Genomic DNA, 14,898 nt, shown 5'->3' with positions numbered 1-14,898 from the left:
ATTTTCTGTCAGGGTTTACTTCCTTAGCCTTGCTCCTTCCCAGGATAACTCACAAGGCAGTGGGGCAAGATTGTTAATCTTCTAAAGTAAAGATAAAGAAACAGACTCTCTAAGGATACCTTTGTCTCCTCAGGCATTTGAATGTATGTCTAGTATAGCCAATTAGCAAGTGCAGGATGTGGGCTGCTATAGATGAATCCTTCATCTTATTGTAGACTAGACTACAGACCTCAGTGATCCATAAATAGCAGCTTTAACTGATGAGCTAAAAGGGACCCTAGCCACTTGCATCTCAGCTGAGATCAGTGTATATCACATATGCTATGCTTATTTAAAATAGTATTGTGTAATTCAAGTGTGCTGTCAGTTTTAGCAGAAGGAATGTATGCGCTCATTAAGCTTATGTCATCTTAAACATTGTTTTGAATATAAGCACAATTGATTACTTTGAGTTGGCTGCTTTAGGAACCAAGCACATATCCAATTAAGCATGTTTCCAGTTCAACAACCTGAGTTCACTTTTCAGTTTTGATTGGCGTTCACAGAAGTACACACATCTGTGAAAAACAATGAAGAAAGGGCAGGGGGAAACAAGATTAATTAGGAGTCTTGAGGTATAAAAAGGCAGCTTGTTCCACGGAAATGCAACAAGGAACTGACTTGTTTGCTTTGTTTAAATAAACAAAGAAACCTACCTGCATTATACCAAAACACTTAGTTTGCAATATGTATACACACACACCCCTCTCCTAGAGCTGGAAGAGACCTCAGGAGGTCATCTAGTCCAGTCCCCTACCCCCTTAGCAAGACCAAGCACCATCCCTGGCATCTATTTGCCCCAATCCCTAAATGGCCTCCTCAAGGATTAAACTCACAATCTTGGGTTTAGCAGGCCAATGCTCAAACCCCTGAGCTATCCCTTCCCCCAAGCCATTTCTTCATTAAACACAAAAAGCTAGGCATTGGTTATTTGGATGTCTAAATTCAAACTTATGTAGTGAAATATTTATTGCCTCAATTCAGTCAAGCTTCTCATTTTTTCCATCTCTCAGCACTCAAACCTGCAAACATCTGCACATGCAAAGCTTTATCCAACTGAGCCTTCCTACTGAAGCCAATTTGACTGCTCACATGACTGCAGTTAGACAATGAGTTTGCAAGACACTCCTTGAAACTGACTGCTCTCCAATGCTTCAAATTTCATGTGTGTCTTTCTACTGGGGGACGGGAGTGGGCACAGGAAGACATGTCAAGTTGTTGGGTCCACCTATTCATACAAGCACTTGCGTAAGCAGTTCGTGAAGAAGTCTGTATGTTGGTATAGCAACTGAAAGACATTCTTGAAATTTTACAAGTTTCATTTCCAGTGACTTGGCCACTTAAGACAAAATTATTGTTAATACATGAAGATTCTATCAGATGATTTCCTGTACTCTTTATGCTTTAAAGCTCAATCCAATAGAAGGAAACCAACTCATTGATATCAGCAAGTTGTTTTACAGCTTGGCATTTCACAAAGCCTGTCATTTGGCAGGACACCGTGCTCCACAACTTTATTAACATAGTTATCTAAAATCAAAAGCAATGAGTTACTTTAACAGGTACTGTACTTTAGAAATATTCAGTCTTGAGAGTTAATCGCTCCATTACTTTCCAGGAAAGAGTCCTAGAAAAGAGTAAAGTTTGCTTCCCTCACTCCCAAATATCCACCTCGCGTTGTTTAAACATGCATCAATGATTCCCATATTTTTTCAGTTTTAAAAATTTAAGCGATTTAGGGATCATTCTTACGAACACACCCTCTAGACCAGAAGGCTATTGCAGCGACCACATACCCGCACGATCAAAACCTACAAAACCCTCGTCCAAATTTTTAGTCTTGGAAAAAAAGAAAAAACACTCAAATTCAACCACCTGCGGCCTCCAGCAAAACCAAAACAGCAGATCTTGCTGGGGCGGGTGTGCCCCAAAAGGGCCGGTGATGTATCCACTCCCGCTAACGGATTTCTCGCGTTCACGGTGGTTAACAGCTGCAAAGCAAATAGGGTGGGGGAGGGTAGGACAACCCCCGCTAACCGCTGCGGGTACCAGCCTCCGCCCGACGGCCCGCCCAACCCCGGCGCACAAGGGGCAGTGGGAGGCTATTTCACGCGCGAGAGAACCACCGCCCACACTCGGCAGGCGCCCCACGCGGCTCCCCCTCGCGGCGCGCACTCACAGGATGCCGGAGCAGGAGGTGCACACGAAGCTCCCCACCGTCATGTCGGTGTAGGTGGGGCCGCGCTGGTCGCAGTCGAAGCACTTGCGGTTGGGCGGGAGGCTGCTCATCTCCCGCAGGAGCTTCAGGTGCTTCTCCTCCTGCTTCCGCTTGGCGCTGGCGGCCATGGCGCCGGCGGGCAGGGGAGAGGCCGGCAGGAGCCGGGCCCCGCACACACTCACCGGGAGGCTGCGGCGGCACGCAGGGCCCGGGCTGGAGGGAGGCGGGGGTGGGTCCCGCTCGGCGGGGGGGGGGTGGGCGCAGAGAAGGGCGAGGGGGCGGGGAGCCGCGCGCACCAGCGGTGAGGCGGCCAGTGGCGGAGCCGGGCCTGAGGCGGCTGAATAACGAGCTTAGGCAGAACCTGCGCGACACCTTTGCGCTGCGGGGCCGAACAAGGAGAGCGGGGCCGAGGCGGGGATCCGCCGAGTGCGCGGTCTGCCTGCAGCTCCCCCTGCCGGCTGGGAGGACTCGCGGCTCCCAACAATGGCCTATCCGGGGCTCTCCCCGGCCGGGGCTGAGGCGGAGAGAGGGAGGAGCCGGAGTGACGGAGATGGGCGTGTTTGTTCGGGGTCCCGCCCTCCTGCCCCCTGGCCCATGAGGGTGGGGAAGGACGTGGCTGCTGGGGGCCGGCAGACGCGACTGAAAGCTCTTCCTGCTCAGAGGCTCAGCCGTAGGCGGAGCACCGGGCGGGCGGGCGGGCGGGCACGAAAGCACCGCGAGGCTCCCGTCTGGCGCGCTGAGCAAATACCAGAGTTTCCGCAGCAAGCAGGCGCTCTCCCCACAAGCATCCTTCAGCTGCAACCAGGCGTGCAGTGGGCCGCTGCTGGTAAGGAGCGGCTGCCGGTACCAGCCCGTTAGGCGGCTAGTGTTAAAGTCCTGCCGCGGCAGTGCTTTCCAGAGCCCTGCCGCGAGCACTGCTGCAGCGACACTTGAACGTGGCTGCTCCCGCGGCGAGCCCTGTTGGGGGGGAGGGGGGCACTTAGAAAGGCTTGGGGCTACCGCCGCGGCAGTGGCTCGGAGCCCATATCTTCAAGTTGCCACTAGAGCCCCACGGCTCTTAGCTGTTGCTGCAGCAGCATTCATGAAGGGCTGGTGAGGGAACCCCAGTCCTATCCCTTCCACCTCAGGCCCCTGCAGGGCGTCTAGACTGTGCCCGACACACACTTGTCTAAGGAACCTGGCAGGTCCCAGGCTGTACTTTCACCTCTGGCTGAAACTCCAGTTTTCCATTCAAAAAATGTTTTGATGGAAATTTTCCCACCCATTAGCAGCTCTTCCTTGGATCCAGTCCTTGCTTACATATAATAAAGAGAGGCTCGGGAGGTTTTTCTGGAATCTAACTGTCATTGTCATGTTTGCAGTATAGCTTTCAAATGAATTCCCACAGAAAACTGATGAAAGAGAAACATCGTGTCACTTATGGGGAGAAAATGATCACTCCATCTCTGAAATTCAGTCCTGGTTTTCAAGTAAAACCTGTATAACATAATTAATAGATGAGCCTGGAAGCTTACGATCATAAATAACATTACTGAACACTATCATGGTATAACCCCATTTATGTCTTATTGCAACAGTCGGTAATACACTTGTTTTGTCCTGTAACTGCAATCTGATCGTAAACAGTGTGTTCCACCTTATCTTTATCTGTTCAGGCCCAGCATTAGGGCAAAGCTAGCAAGGTGGTTGCCTTGGGCCCTGGAATTTCAAGGGCCTGCACTCCAACTGACTGGGCCCCCCTGTCAGTGTGCTACCTTGGGACCTGCCCTCAAGCCACATCCTGCTGTCATTGTGCTGCTGTGGGCCCCAGGAACTCTTTGGCTGCACCTATAACTGTGACTCTTGGATTATCCTTCACCTTCCCAGACCTGAGTTGATCTTCATAGCTCAAATGCTCGTCTGTCTCATCAACTCAGACAAATAAAATATATTACCTCACCTCCCTTGTCACTCTAATCTCGCTTTCTGTCATTCAAGGGATTATTAAATGTTTGCCTCATACAAATCTTAGATCTGAGCTTAACACCCAACTTTGTTCGATCTCTCAAATAAAGAAAATAAAGGATGCCAAAGTACAGAAGAAGTAGCGTGGCACAAAATGAAGAGCACATTCAGTTGTGTCGAGGCTAAGGAGGAATTGAAGGCGGTGGCCTGAGCAGTTTGAAAAATAACCTAGAGAGGAATTCTACAAAACAACCAAAGTGGCTTGCCTAGGAAGACCTCAGTATATAACCCGTGGGGAAGTGCAGACAGAGCATCCGCTCACTCTCTACCCAAGGTAATTGAGGCGGTTATGGAGAAATATGAAATTAAAGGTCTTAACTGAAATGAACTGTGATGGTTTATTTATGTAGGGTTTCTTTTACATACAACAGCATACAAAAATACATCAGTAATAACATAAAAAGGAAATAAAACTCATTATATAGTTATTAATTGACTTACAATTAATTGGTACATTTCGATCACTGCATTGTCAGACGGCCAGATATCTGACTTATGTATAACTTTTAATTCCTGAATGGCAGGCTTGATTACCTTAATCTGGTAGGCTTAATTGCCCTTAGATTTGTCAGGCTGGATTGCCCTTAATAAATAGGACTGCAAGAGGCCGCAGCTCTAATGCTTAGTCCCGATGGGATTCTGGCTTGCTAGGCCAGAGCCCTTGCACCAGTCAACGGTGCACCACTTCTGCCGCTGGAGGATTTGGTGAGGGTGTTCCCTATCACCAGGCAGTTATACTTTAAGCACCTTTTAAGTTTAGGCAAATATAGCTAGCTAGCGTAACTAAGTAATTAGCAATAATTACATTAACATTTTAACTGAATACAACATATTACATTTAAAAGGATATTAGCATCTCTGGCTGATTAGCTCAGGAAGAGGGCCAATGGCGTTTATTGTTCTGGAAAATTGTTGTCATCGTGGCTGGCCGCACAGGCACAAAGCTGCGCCGTGTCAAGCAAGGCTGCTCAGTATAAAGAATGAAGCCTCGGGGGCGTCGGTCAGCAATGTTGGTCGACACCGGCCGGTGGCAGCGGTCAGTGTTGGGAAGCGGCATCGTCGTGTGGCAGCGCTGGAACCGCGAGCGCTGGTCTCCTCGATTCTCCTGAGCTGCTGTGATGATCGCAGTAGAATGGCGAAGCTGCAGCAGTTAAGGCTCTTCCGAGTGATTTTCAGCTTGAGTGATTTTCAGCTCAAGTGATCAGCTCAATTGTCTTCTGCAGGGTGAGAAGAGAAGGGAGGAGCCAAGCCAAAAGTCAAGCAAGCCCTCCCCTCTTTTTTACCAGATGGCAGCCTTTTATAGCCACATCTCATTAGTATGCAGAAAGGTCCAGAAGATTGTCCACATATGGTTATTAGGTTAGCCCATTTTTTAAATTAAGTGTCCTTATAAATGGTATGATCTGGGGCTGCTCAGGCTGGACCTGACTGAGAACTTTAGAGCACTTTACAATTTGAATATCATGTGGCAGTTATAGCCATTGATAGTGGCTGTCCATTGAGACTAATAGGGCGGTAAGTGGATGTGATTTAAAAGGATTGATAAGGGAAATATTTGCTTAATTTAAATGGTTTCTGTGCTCATGCGATTATATAAAAGATCAGGGACCATCACTGACACCAAGAGTAAACACACATTATGCCATTAAGTGATGAGCATGGTCAGATTGCAGGAACGGCTCAGCTTAGTTTGACAGGTTACACACTAGAATTGCCCATTTTCAACTAGTTCTACTTTGTAGAATTTACACATGCAAAGATTTTCAGATGTGTTTGAATTCATGCTAGAGCTTTCCAGAGCAAAAGCAATTAATTTGTGTCGCTCAAAGTAATTCTGAGTTTTTCAAAAGCAGAAACTGAAGCAAAAAAGCAAATCTCCACTGAGGAAGATCTTTATAAGATATCTAGTTCATAACTCATATGTGCTGTAATTATTTATTTAAGGTTTATAATATGAAGAAATTTATGCCACCATATAAACACTTCCTTTAGTTTGTCATGCTGTCTGGAGTTAATCATGACAGTAAGAGCCAAGCTTAAAGCAGATGGTTCAAAGCGGGGCAGAGACCCTATACTGATGGTGTGATCCAGGAACCAATGTGAGCTCCTACAGGAACATAAATATTTTGCCATGGAGTCAAAGACAGTGACTTCAAGTACTGCCACCCAGGCAAGCTAGACTTAGTGATTGAGGGTTGTTATATACCAAAGATCACAAAAGACTGAGGTTGCTGCTAGTCCCAAGAAACTAGTCACTTAGCTCAGTTCAATTTGTACCTTACATCTCTCACCAAAGATGATACTTGTAGTCAATCCTGTGATAAATTAAAGATTTATTAAGTAAAAATAAAAAGACAAGAGAGTTATTACAGATTAAAGGGTGCCAACATATATACACAACTGAGTTGCTGTACATGGTTTCTAAAAGGTTTCTGTAGCTACCTGTCAGTTATGAATGTGTATTAGGGCTAAACCAAGCTGAGCCTGAGAATCTCTGCTGCTTCTTCACAGTGCTGACCCTGAAAGAGTCCAAACAGAAAAGAGAGAAAAAATATATCAGCTATTTTCCTTCTTCCAGAATTAAAGCTGATGGGATGAGCCCTTTTCCCCTTATCCACTCCATGGGTATGAAAGGACAATTAATAAAGTAGTTGTATTGCAATGTCCCTCAATGGCCCATTTAGTTTTGATGACCTTTTTAATGATCAGATGATCCACTCCTAACAGGTTCACAGTTTCTGAGCATCAGAGAGATAGCCATGTTAGTCTGTATCTTTGAGAACAACAGGAAGTCCTTTGGCACCTCATAGGCTAACAGATACTCTGGAGCATAAGCTTTCGTTGGCAAAGACCCACTTACAATTACACAGAAAATTTAAATATTCTATCAGGGTATGATAAAGATAGGGTTAGTTTAATACATGCAGCAACTTACAAGTATTTCATGAAGTCTAAACACCAAATACATTAACATACAGGTAAAGCAGACAGGCTTCCAGCAATCAACATGTCAGTGCTCAGGTGAGGCCTAAAGCTTTGGCAGGACCTGGCATCTGGTTTGCCTGCATTACAGAGCCCTTTACATTTTCCTTTCTTCCCTGAAGCGAAACCATTCATGGAGGTGGAGGAGCTTACAGTCACAGAACAAGCTGAGCTTACATGCTTATAGGATGAGGTCAGTAAAACTTTGTGATTTGCAGTTGTCCGTTGTACCTTGTCAAGGCTGTTCCCCACTCTGGCATTTTGAGTGCAGAATGTGGGGGGCCTGCAAGAACCTTAAAGTACACTGCCCCAAAGGCTTCTACTTAAAAAAAAAAAAAAAAAGACTCCCCAAGATCACAGGTACCCTGGCCTTTGGTGATACGCAGCCACCACCCAGGTGCAAAAAACCCTTTGGGAACCCAGGAAGACACACTTGGGATGTCTTCTTGTGGGGTAACCCCCAAGATGTTAATCCTCTCTTGGGAGAGAGCTTGAAAACCACTGTATTTCCTTTACAGCTGACCTTTCAGTCACGGGACACAGGAAGCAGATCATAGTTTTAGAAAGGTTACTTTATTAACAGAACCAGAAGACAGGTAACACCTTAAACTATCACTCTCTGGTCTGGTAGCATCCCTCATCTAGCAGGACCAGGGATGTGCATGGACCAGAGACCCAGGACAGAAGGACAAAAAGAGCTGGCATCCAGGCAGTCCCAGAGACAGGCAGCAGGGCTGGGCCCAGACGCAGCATCCCCCCTGTAACCCTGCAGGGGGGCTGGGGATCAGAGGTTGCATCCCTCTCCTCATCATGCAGGACCAGGGCTCGAGTACCAGTATCTCCGGCAGCCTCACAGGGAGACGGGGCAGGAGCACCAACATCCCTTGGCAGCCGCATGGGGATGAAGCACTGGCGTCCCCTGGCAGCTGGGGCCAGGACTGATGAGCCTGGGGAGCAGCCAGGGACTGGGGGGCATTAATCTCCCTTGGTCCAGCAAAATCCTTCATTTAAGACCACTGAAGTCTCAAGGGCGCTGGACCAGGGAAGTGCAAAAAAATATAATAAGGTAAAATAAAATAACCTAATTGTATCTGACTAAACATCCCCTTTCTACCCACAGGTCTTTTGTTCCGAGATTCAGTCCTTTTTAGGTATGACTATTACTGAGAAATTCCACACCTGGGGTCCTGGCATCTCTCTTCTGGTCATACAAAGGACTGCTGCAGGCAGATCACTCCTTCAATTCAAATCTCATTCTTTCTTATTGACTCCCCTGGCTTCCTACCAACACTTTCTGGAGATGTTCTGGGACCCACTGTCTCTGAGTTTAATTTTTTATAGGTAATTTAATTAATTTGGTGGCTGGTATGTCAAGAAAAGAGCAGTAGTGCTCCCACCCATCACATTGCTACACAATATTTTCCGATTACTTGCTTACGAAGACGGTCCCTGCTTGATCTTCTGGAAGGCTGTTTCAGAAAATGTTAGTGAGAATATTCACAGTGATTTTTTAGAAGAGAGTTCTGTTTGTGAGAATATTGTCATAGATCTTTGCCTTTTTTGTTAAGATCAGACATACACATTCTTTCATTGTTAAATCTGGCTGCCCCTATAAACCAAGTACTTTTTTGATCAAATGAAAGAAAACAAATTCCATGGAATTTGTTGATGCCGTAGAGGAGCCCTTGTGCTGGTCTGAATTAAAACTACTCACTTTCTGGGAGGTGAGCACTTCTGAAAATTGCACTGCTTATCCTGATTTAAGTACCTAACATTAGATAGTCAAGTTTTAAAATTAAGACGCTGACAGATCATCTGTGACAGGGTATACCCATGTTTTCACAGCCTGCACACTACTGAAAAGTTTGAATAAGATATGCCTTGTAAGTTATCCTTTAAGGACTCAGCTTCCTGATCCATATTATCATGGCAAAATAGACGTAGCAGCCGGGCGTAAACCTTTGTAAACCACCTCAACCCCATGTAAACCAGCTGGACTATTTCCTGCTTAATGGACTTGTTTGTTAGGAAAAAGGGCAGAGGCCAAAAATCTGTATCTTAGCAAAGAAATAGCATGGAGTTTCCTTGAACACTATTAAACAGAGAAAGTCCCTGTGGTGAAGAGTCTACAGTCTAAATAGAAGGCAAGAGACAACAGATGCATACAGGCTCAGGAAACAAGGCAACAATGAGAGATACAGATCAGCATGATAAAATGTAACCACAGTACATCAACTGCCTAACTTCAGCTGAGTTTTCTGTAGGCAGGGCTGGATTATGAGGCCCTACATTATGTCAAATGTAAAAGGCCCCATACCATTAAAAATGAATTTATTATCTTCACAAAAAGGACATTCAAGCTTTATATTTGCATATTTACAAAGATGAAGATGTAAAATAAAATAATGTAAACACACCTTGAAATATGCATGTTTGCATTATAAAATAGTTTCAGATTATTCTCTATGATTTAATGAGTACATATAATAACTTTATAGCAACACAAAAACAGTTACACTTCAAGAGAGCAGTTTATTTAATGGAAGCAGTACAATATACAAGAAAAGATGGAAGGAAATAGAGAGGGAGGCATCAGAGAATAACAGGCGCTGAGCCTATGCTGGATGATGATGATGATGATGATGATGATGATGATAAGTACAACCTGAAGTCTCTCTGTTTTTTTAATGCTGAAATTTAAACATTTTCTTTTGTGATTTTTGGAGAGCAAAGTCATTGATGGAGTCCTCAAATGATAAGCTTCAGAGTTTGTCACTTTTGATGCACTAAATTATGGATTTCCTTCTCTGTATATGCAATAAGACTCCTAGAGAATATAAAATGTCAATAGAGGATATAGGCTAGGATGCAGATAACCAACAAGCTTAAAGGTCAGCTATTAATTATATTGATATTAATTATGCCAGATAATAAGGAAATCATCAAAAATTGTATGTAGGTTGCATTTTTTCAATAAATTGTTTTGCGTTTATAGGAGGTTGTGCTGAATTATCACATACTGGCACTAAAAGTAGTAGCAGAAAGTTTTTACTGAAAGTAGTGAAAAAAGAATTATGAAATATTGGGATTTATATATCTATACAACAGATTGTATATATTGAAAACCTGTGTTATTTTAGCAGGATATTTCTATGACAGTTAGTGCTCACAGGATATATAATTATTTTACACCACAAATAAGGAAAATCATTCTTTTCATCTGAATAAATGTTAAAAGTGTGATTAATTTTGTTAGGCAATACAAAATTTATCCAGACTATATATAAAATATACCTACAAATGTTTATTCTTATTTAATTTTCACTATGAAACGATTGGGCTTTTTCTTTGGCCATACTATAAAATACAGTGAAGGTTCCCAAAGCAAACACAAATCCATCCTTCTCAAGATTCACTGTACCCATGTCCTTAAGACAATCACCTGCGACCTCATCATGTGAAGCATGTGAATAGCTCATAAAGCAGAAAGCAGCATGCACACTAAAATACACAATTGTACATATTGTGACAAAGCTTCTCCTCAGCCTTGGTTGAACCTGCACTTTCAGGTAGATTGCTTGCCTCAGAAGCTCACAGCATTCCCCAGTTTAGGCACTTTCTCTAGGCCACCAGTGTGCTGTTTGTTGAACTATTAGTATCACTGGTCAGCATGGGGAAAAAGTGGGAAAGCCAAATTCATTTGTCTCTGTGACCCCTCCAACTCAGACAGGGCAGAGCAAACCCTGCTACCAAAACCAGTCCTGTTCCCAAGCTGTAACGGAGAGAGGGAAGAAGGTGGAACCCGAGCGCACCCTCTTCTCCAGGGTACAGCCCAGGGACCTTGTGAAACCAGCTGCCTGCAAATGTCTCCAGTAACATTCTCCAGTGCAACATCTACAATTCCCTGAGCCACTTTTCCACAGTCCTTCTCAGCACCTTCCTTATCCCCAAGTTCTTCTTTCTGGTACCTGCTTGCACTTGCTCTTCCTAGATCCTCCACCACACCTTCTCTCCTCAACTCCTTGCACGCACTGAGCTACTAGAAGAGGAGCCTTTTTTAACCAGTCTCAATTGATTCTTAATTGGCCCCAGGTGTTATTAGTCTGACTCACTTAGCTCTGGAAACCTCCTCTATGGCTCTGGGTGCTTTAATTGGCTTGACTGCGCTGCTTAATTCTGACAAGTCCCTGCTAGTTCTAGAGTAGCCTCTGTCAGTTTACCCTGGGATCAGGGAACCTATTTAATATGGGCACATATATAAGGAGATATGTGGAAGAAAACACAAATGTGCTTGTTAGAAAATGTGACAAATGGATAATTGAGAACTGAGGAGAAAATAGCTTGCAAGTACACAGCAGCTCCTTTCTCATGTTTCCTAGAAGCTTTGGTCATAAGTGCATTAGAACAGAAGTAGGGTAGATAAACACATACACACAAAAAAGGAGAACAAGAGGCAGAAATTTTGCAATGCAAGCTTTTGAGATTGTTGAGCAGAACATACCACTTGCTTATATAGATGCTGATGCCTCCGAAAGGCAGATTCCAAATAAGACTTTGTGGGTGTGTCTACACTAGAAACTAACATTTTCCCTTACTTCAAAGTTAACTTAGAAGTAGGGAGCCCAACTTCTAAGTCTTTATGCCATTCCCAGGAAGGGAGTAGTGCCCTCCTTCGAAGTTTAACTTCAAAGTAGGGTGTGTGTAGACGCTCAACTTCCAAGTTGCTTACTTCGAAGTTAGCAACTTCAAAGTTATTTTTTGTACTGTAGGCACAGCCTTTGTGTTTTACCATTGGCTTCAGTGGGAGCAGAGATAGGCCAATGCTGAGAACTTCTGGAATCCCTTTCTTTACACCCTCCTTATTGCCCTTGATTTATCAAAGTTCTGAAACTCTTACTTCACTTTTAAGTATGTGCTTAAGCAGTTTGATGAATAGAGATAGAATTACTTAGCTGCCTAAAGCTAAGCAACTGATTAAGAACTTTAAGAACTGGGACCACAGTCCTTACTAGCACCAAGAGTTAGTCTTTCTATTTACTGCATTGGGACCACTCAGAGTAATGAGAACGATATATTCAGTGGCCCAACTCTGCACCAAAAGAATAAATGGGATTTTTGCAATTGATCTCAATGGGAGCAGGAATAGGCTTTCATTGTTTACATGAACTAGTGTTGTACATATTAACCACATCTGATAAATACAGGAAACCCAACACATTTCTGAAGACATTTCTCCTGAAAACGAGGGTGTTTCTTCACTGACAAAAAATATGCTGACGCCACAAAAAGCCACATACTGTGTCTTGAGCAGAAGCCAAGTGGTGAAACGCAGAAGCTGCGTGACAACTGTAGGAGAGGAAGGGAGATTCTGCTGACTGCCAGATCCAGCTAGAACTGAAGGAGGCAACATATAAATATTCATATTTGAGTAAGGTCAAGCTCCAAGTTCCACTGGCCTCTAACAAGCCCAAGTGATCATGATACTAGTGCCACAAGTTTACATTTTCAGTCTGTGGTAAAAAAATCAGTTCAGGTCTGACTTGGTCATAGAGCTTCTAGTAGCGCTCCTAACTTCATCCCATTATACTCCCATCTGGTTTATAAACAGCTGGTAAGAAGTACATAAGCTGCGCATCAGGATTATACAGGCTCAGTCTCTCTAGTCCAGCACCCTCAGGGCCTAACCAGTACTGAATGAGAGATTGTAGAACCACTGAAGGTCAATATTGTCTAGCACGTTACCACCACTTCCACTGCTTACTGGGCTCTTAGAAAATAGGGGTAAATTACAGCTAAATAACAACACAGAACACTAAGAGCCAGGACTAGTGGCTGTAAACAAACTTTATGGGACCATGGGAAACTTGGCCACATGCATGATAAGTGATTGTCCAGCTAACTGAAATCATGCCCGATTATGGATGTTGCTGGACAAGAGTGTCTGACTAGAGAGGCTGAATTTGTACTCCGGTTCTGATTACAACAGAAGTATTTATTCCAAAATATTTGAATACTCACAGTCACATCATTTGTCTCCATTGCCTGCGTTCTTTTCAAAGGTTCCTGGATTACCAGTGCTGGAGCCAGGAAACAGCTGTGTGGCAACAAAATTAATTCTGAAAATAATTGGAAGGCTCTCTCACATCTCATCTACAGCTTTGCCAGAGATGGGCCAGTTAGTTAGTTTGTTCCTAGGAAAATATTACAGCACAGACTAAAAGGGGATAATCCTAGCTTTAAAGTTATACTTACTGCTCTTGATACTAAATCATAATCTGACAGTAAAATCTTTGGTCGCACAATGTCAGAATGTTGCAACATTTACCTGAAGATAGCCATGTCCACTTGGGTGTTTTGGTTAGATTATTTATGAGTATGTATTCTTTTTCTACTGGGTCCTAATCCTGAAAATGCTGAACCCCACCAACACTCGAGCTATGTCTCCATTAGCCCCTTCCTTTTGGAAGGGGCATGGTAACAAGCCACACTGGCAGATGCTAATGAGGCTCTGCCGTGAATATGCACCACCTCATTAGCATAATGCCAGCCACACAGGGTTCAAAAGTGCCGCTTTTGAATTGCACGCCACCCGTGTAGACAAGTCCTTTCGAAAGGACCCCGTGGACTTCGAAAGCCCCTTCTTTCTAAAACCAAACCTAATCAAATCAATAACACGTTTGAACATTTTTTTAAAAATAGCATTTCGTTTTTTAAAATACACAGCTGGCCTCCACCAGACGCAGATACATCATTGGGTCTGTGCAAGTGGGAAGGAGCTTTATTAAATTTTACTTTCTTCCCAGGGTTGCCATTTTCCTCTGTCTGCATCTGTGCACTGTGAGCAGCTGCAATGCAGCATATCTGTGTGACTACGGAAGGATCACCGGGCTTCACTGTCTGATTCTGACACCAGAATTGTGAGTTTGTATCTTTCTAGCTCAGCAGTAGACGACACTGACCGCATCACACCAGTTAAATTGATCCAAAAAAGAAAAGCATCAATACAAATATTTGTTTTAGTAGCAATTCAACCAAACACAAAACAACAAACCCCACTAAGATAAGTAAATTGATCAAATAATTTTTGAAAAATAAACCCACCCACAATGGGAAAATAAATATAAAGCAAAAGCCAGTCTATCACATGAAAAAGAAACTAAAATGCAGCATAAAAGAAAAGTGTAATTATTGCCTAGCTAGGTGATTTTAGCCTATGATACAGTTCCATGAGTGCTAACGCATCATTAGTTCATGCCAAGTTAATATAGTGACCATCATAATTTCTACAATGAGCATCAGTAATAACAGAACTGTTTTGTTCAGGTGGTTTTAGTAATAGCCTGTACTGATTTTTTTTTAAAGTGACAGACATGTTCTGAAGATTTACTATCCTCTTTGCCTGTCCCCATGAGAAGTTATATGATGGAGGGTGTACATTGGCCGACTGCAGCCTGTTCAGTTGTATAGAACACGTGCAACCAGAATCTTTGCCAGCTAGTTACATGGTTCTTTCCACAGGGCTTAATCTTGCACTCCTGGAAGCCAGTGGCAAAATTCCCACTCATTTTGGTGGTGCACAAATCAGTCCTGTTATCTCCATTTTCAGAGGAAACATGCATTTTTTTTCGGACTCCGTAGAACTTGAGCTCTTTTGA

The 14,898-nt window shown here is 43.7% G+C and overlaps 1 protein-coding gene and 1 long non-coding RNA gene across 18 annotated transcripts in view; one reads left to right on the top strand and one right to left on the bottom strand.

Moving 5' to 3' along the window:
• The window catches only part of AGFG1 (ArfGAP with FG repeats 1), a 76,383-nt gene extending 73,757 nt beyond the window's left edge, over positions 1 to 2,626 (bottom strand). For 3 of the 17 annotated variants that reach the window (XM_075003668.1, XM_075003660.1, XM_075003670.1), the window contains exon 1: positions 2,219 to 2,624. In XM_075003668.1, the coding sequence (XP_074859769.1) occupies positions 2,219 to 2,385 (167 nt within the window). In that variant the 5' untranslated portion in view covers positions 2,386 to 2,624. Of the gene's footprint in view, positions 1 to 2,218 lie in introns of all 17 variants that reach the window. The other 14 variants (XM_075003661.1, XM_075003669.1, XM_075003672.1 and 11 more) reach the window with 8 other exon arrangements.
• A 59-nt stretch (positions 2,627 to 2,685) lies between these two features.
• On the top strand, positions 2,686 to 10,366 carry LOC142018169 (uncharacterized). The gene is made up of 4 exons (XR_012646747.1): positions 2,686 to 3,083; positions 4,312 to 4,535; positions 7,366 to 7,436; positions 8,364 to 10,366. It is a non-coding gene; the product is annotated as an uncharacterized LOC142018169 (long non-coding RNA).
• The last annotated feature ends 4,532 nt before the right edge of the window (positions 10,367 to 14,898 follow it).

This window comes from Carettochelys insculpta, chromosome 10 (assembly GCF_033958435.1).
Source record: "Carettochelys insculpta isolate YL-2023 chromosome 10, ASM3395843v1, whole genome shotgun sequence".
Lineage (NCBI taxonomy): Eukaryota > Metazoa > Chordata > Testudines > Carettochelyidae > Carettochelys > Carettochelys insculpta.
The sequence above is the reverse complement of the archived record's forward strand: the minus strand, read 5'-3'. Positions and strand labels throughout refer to the sequence as shown.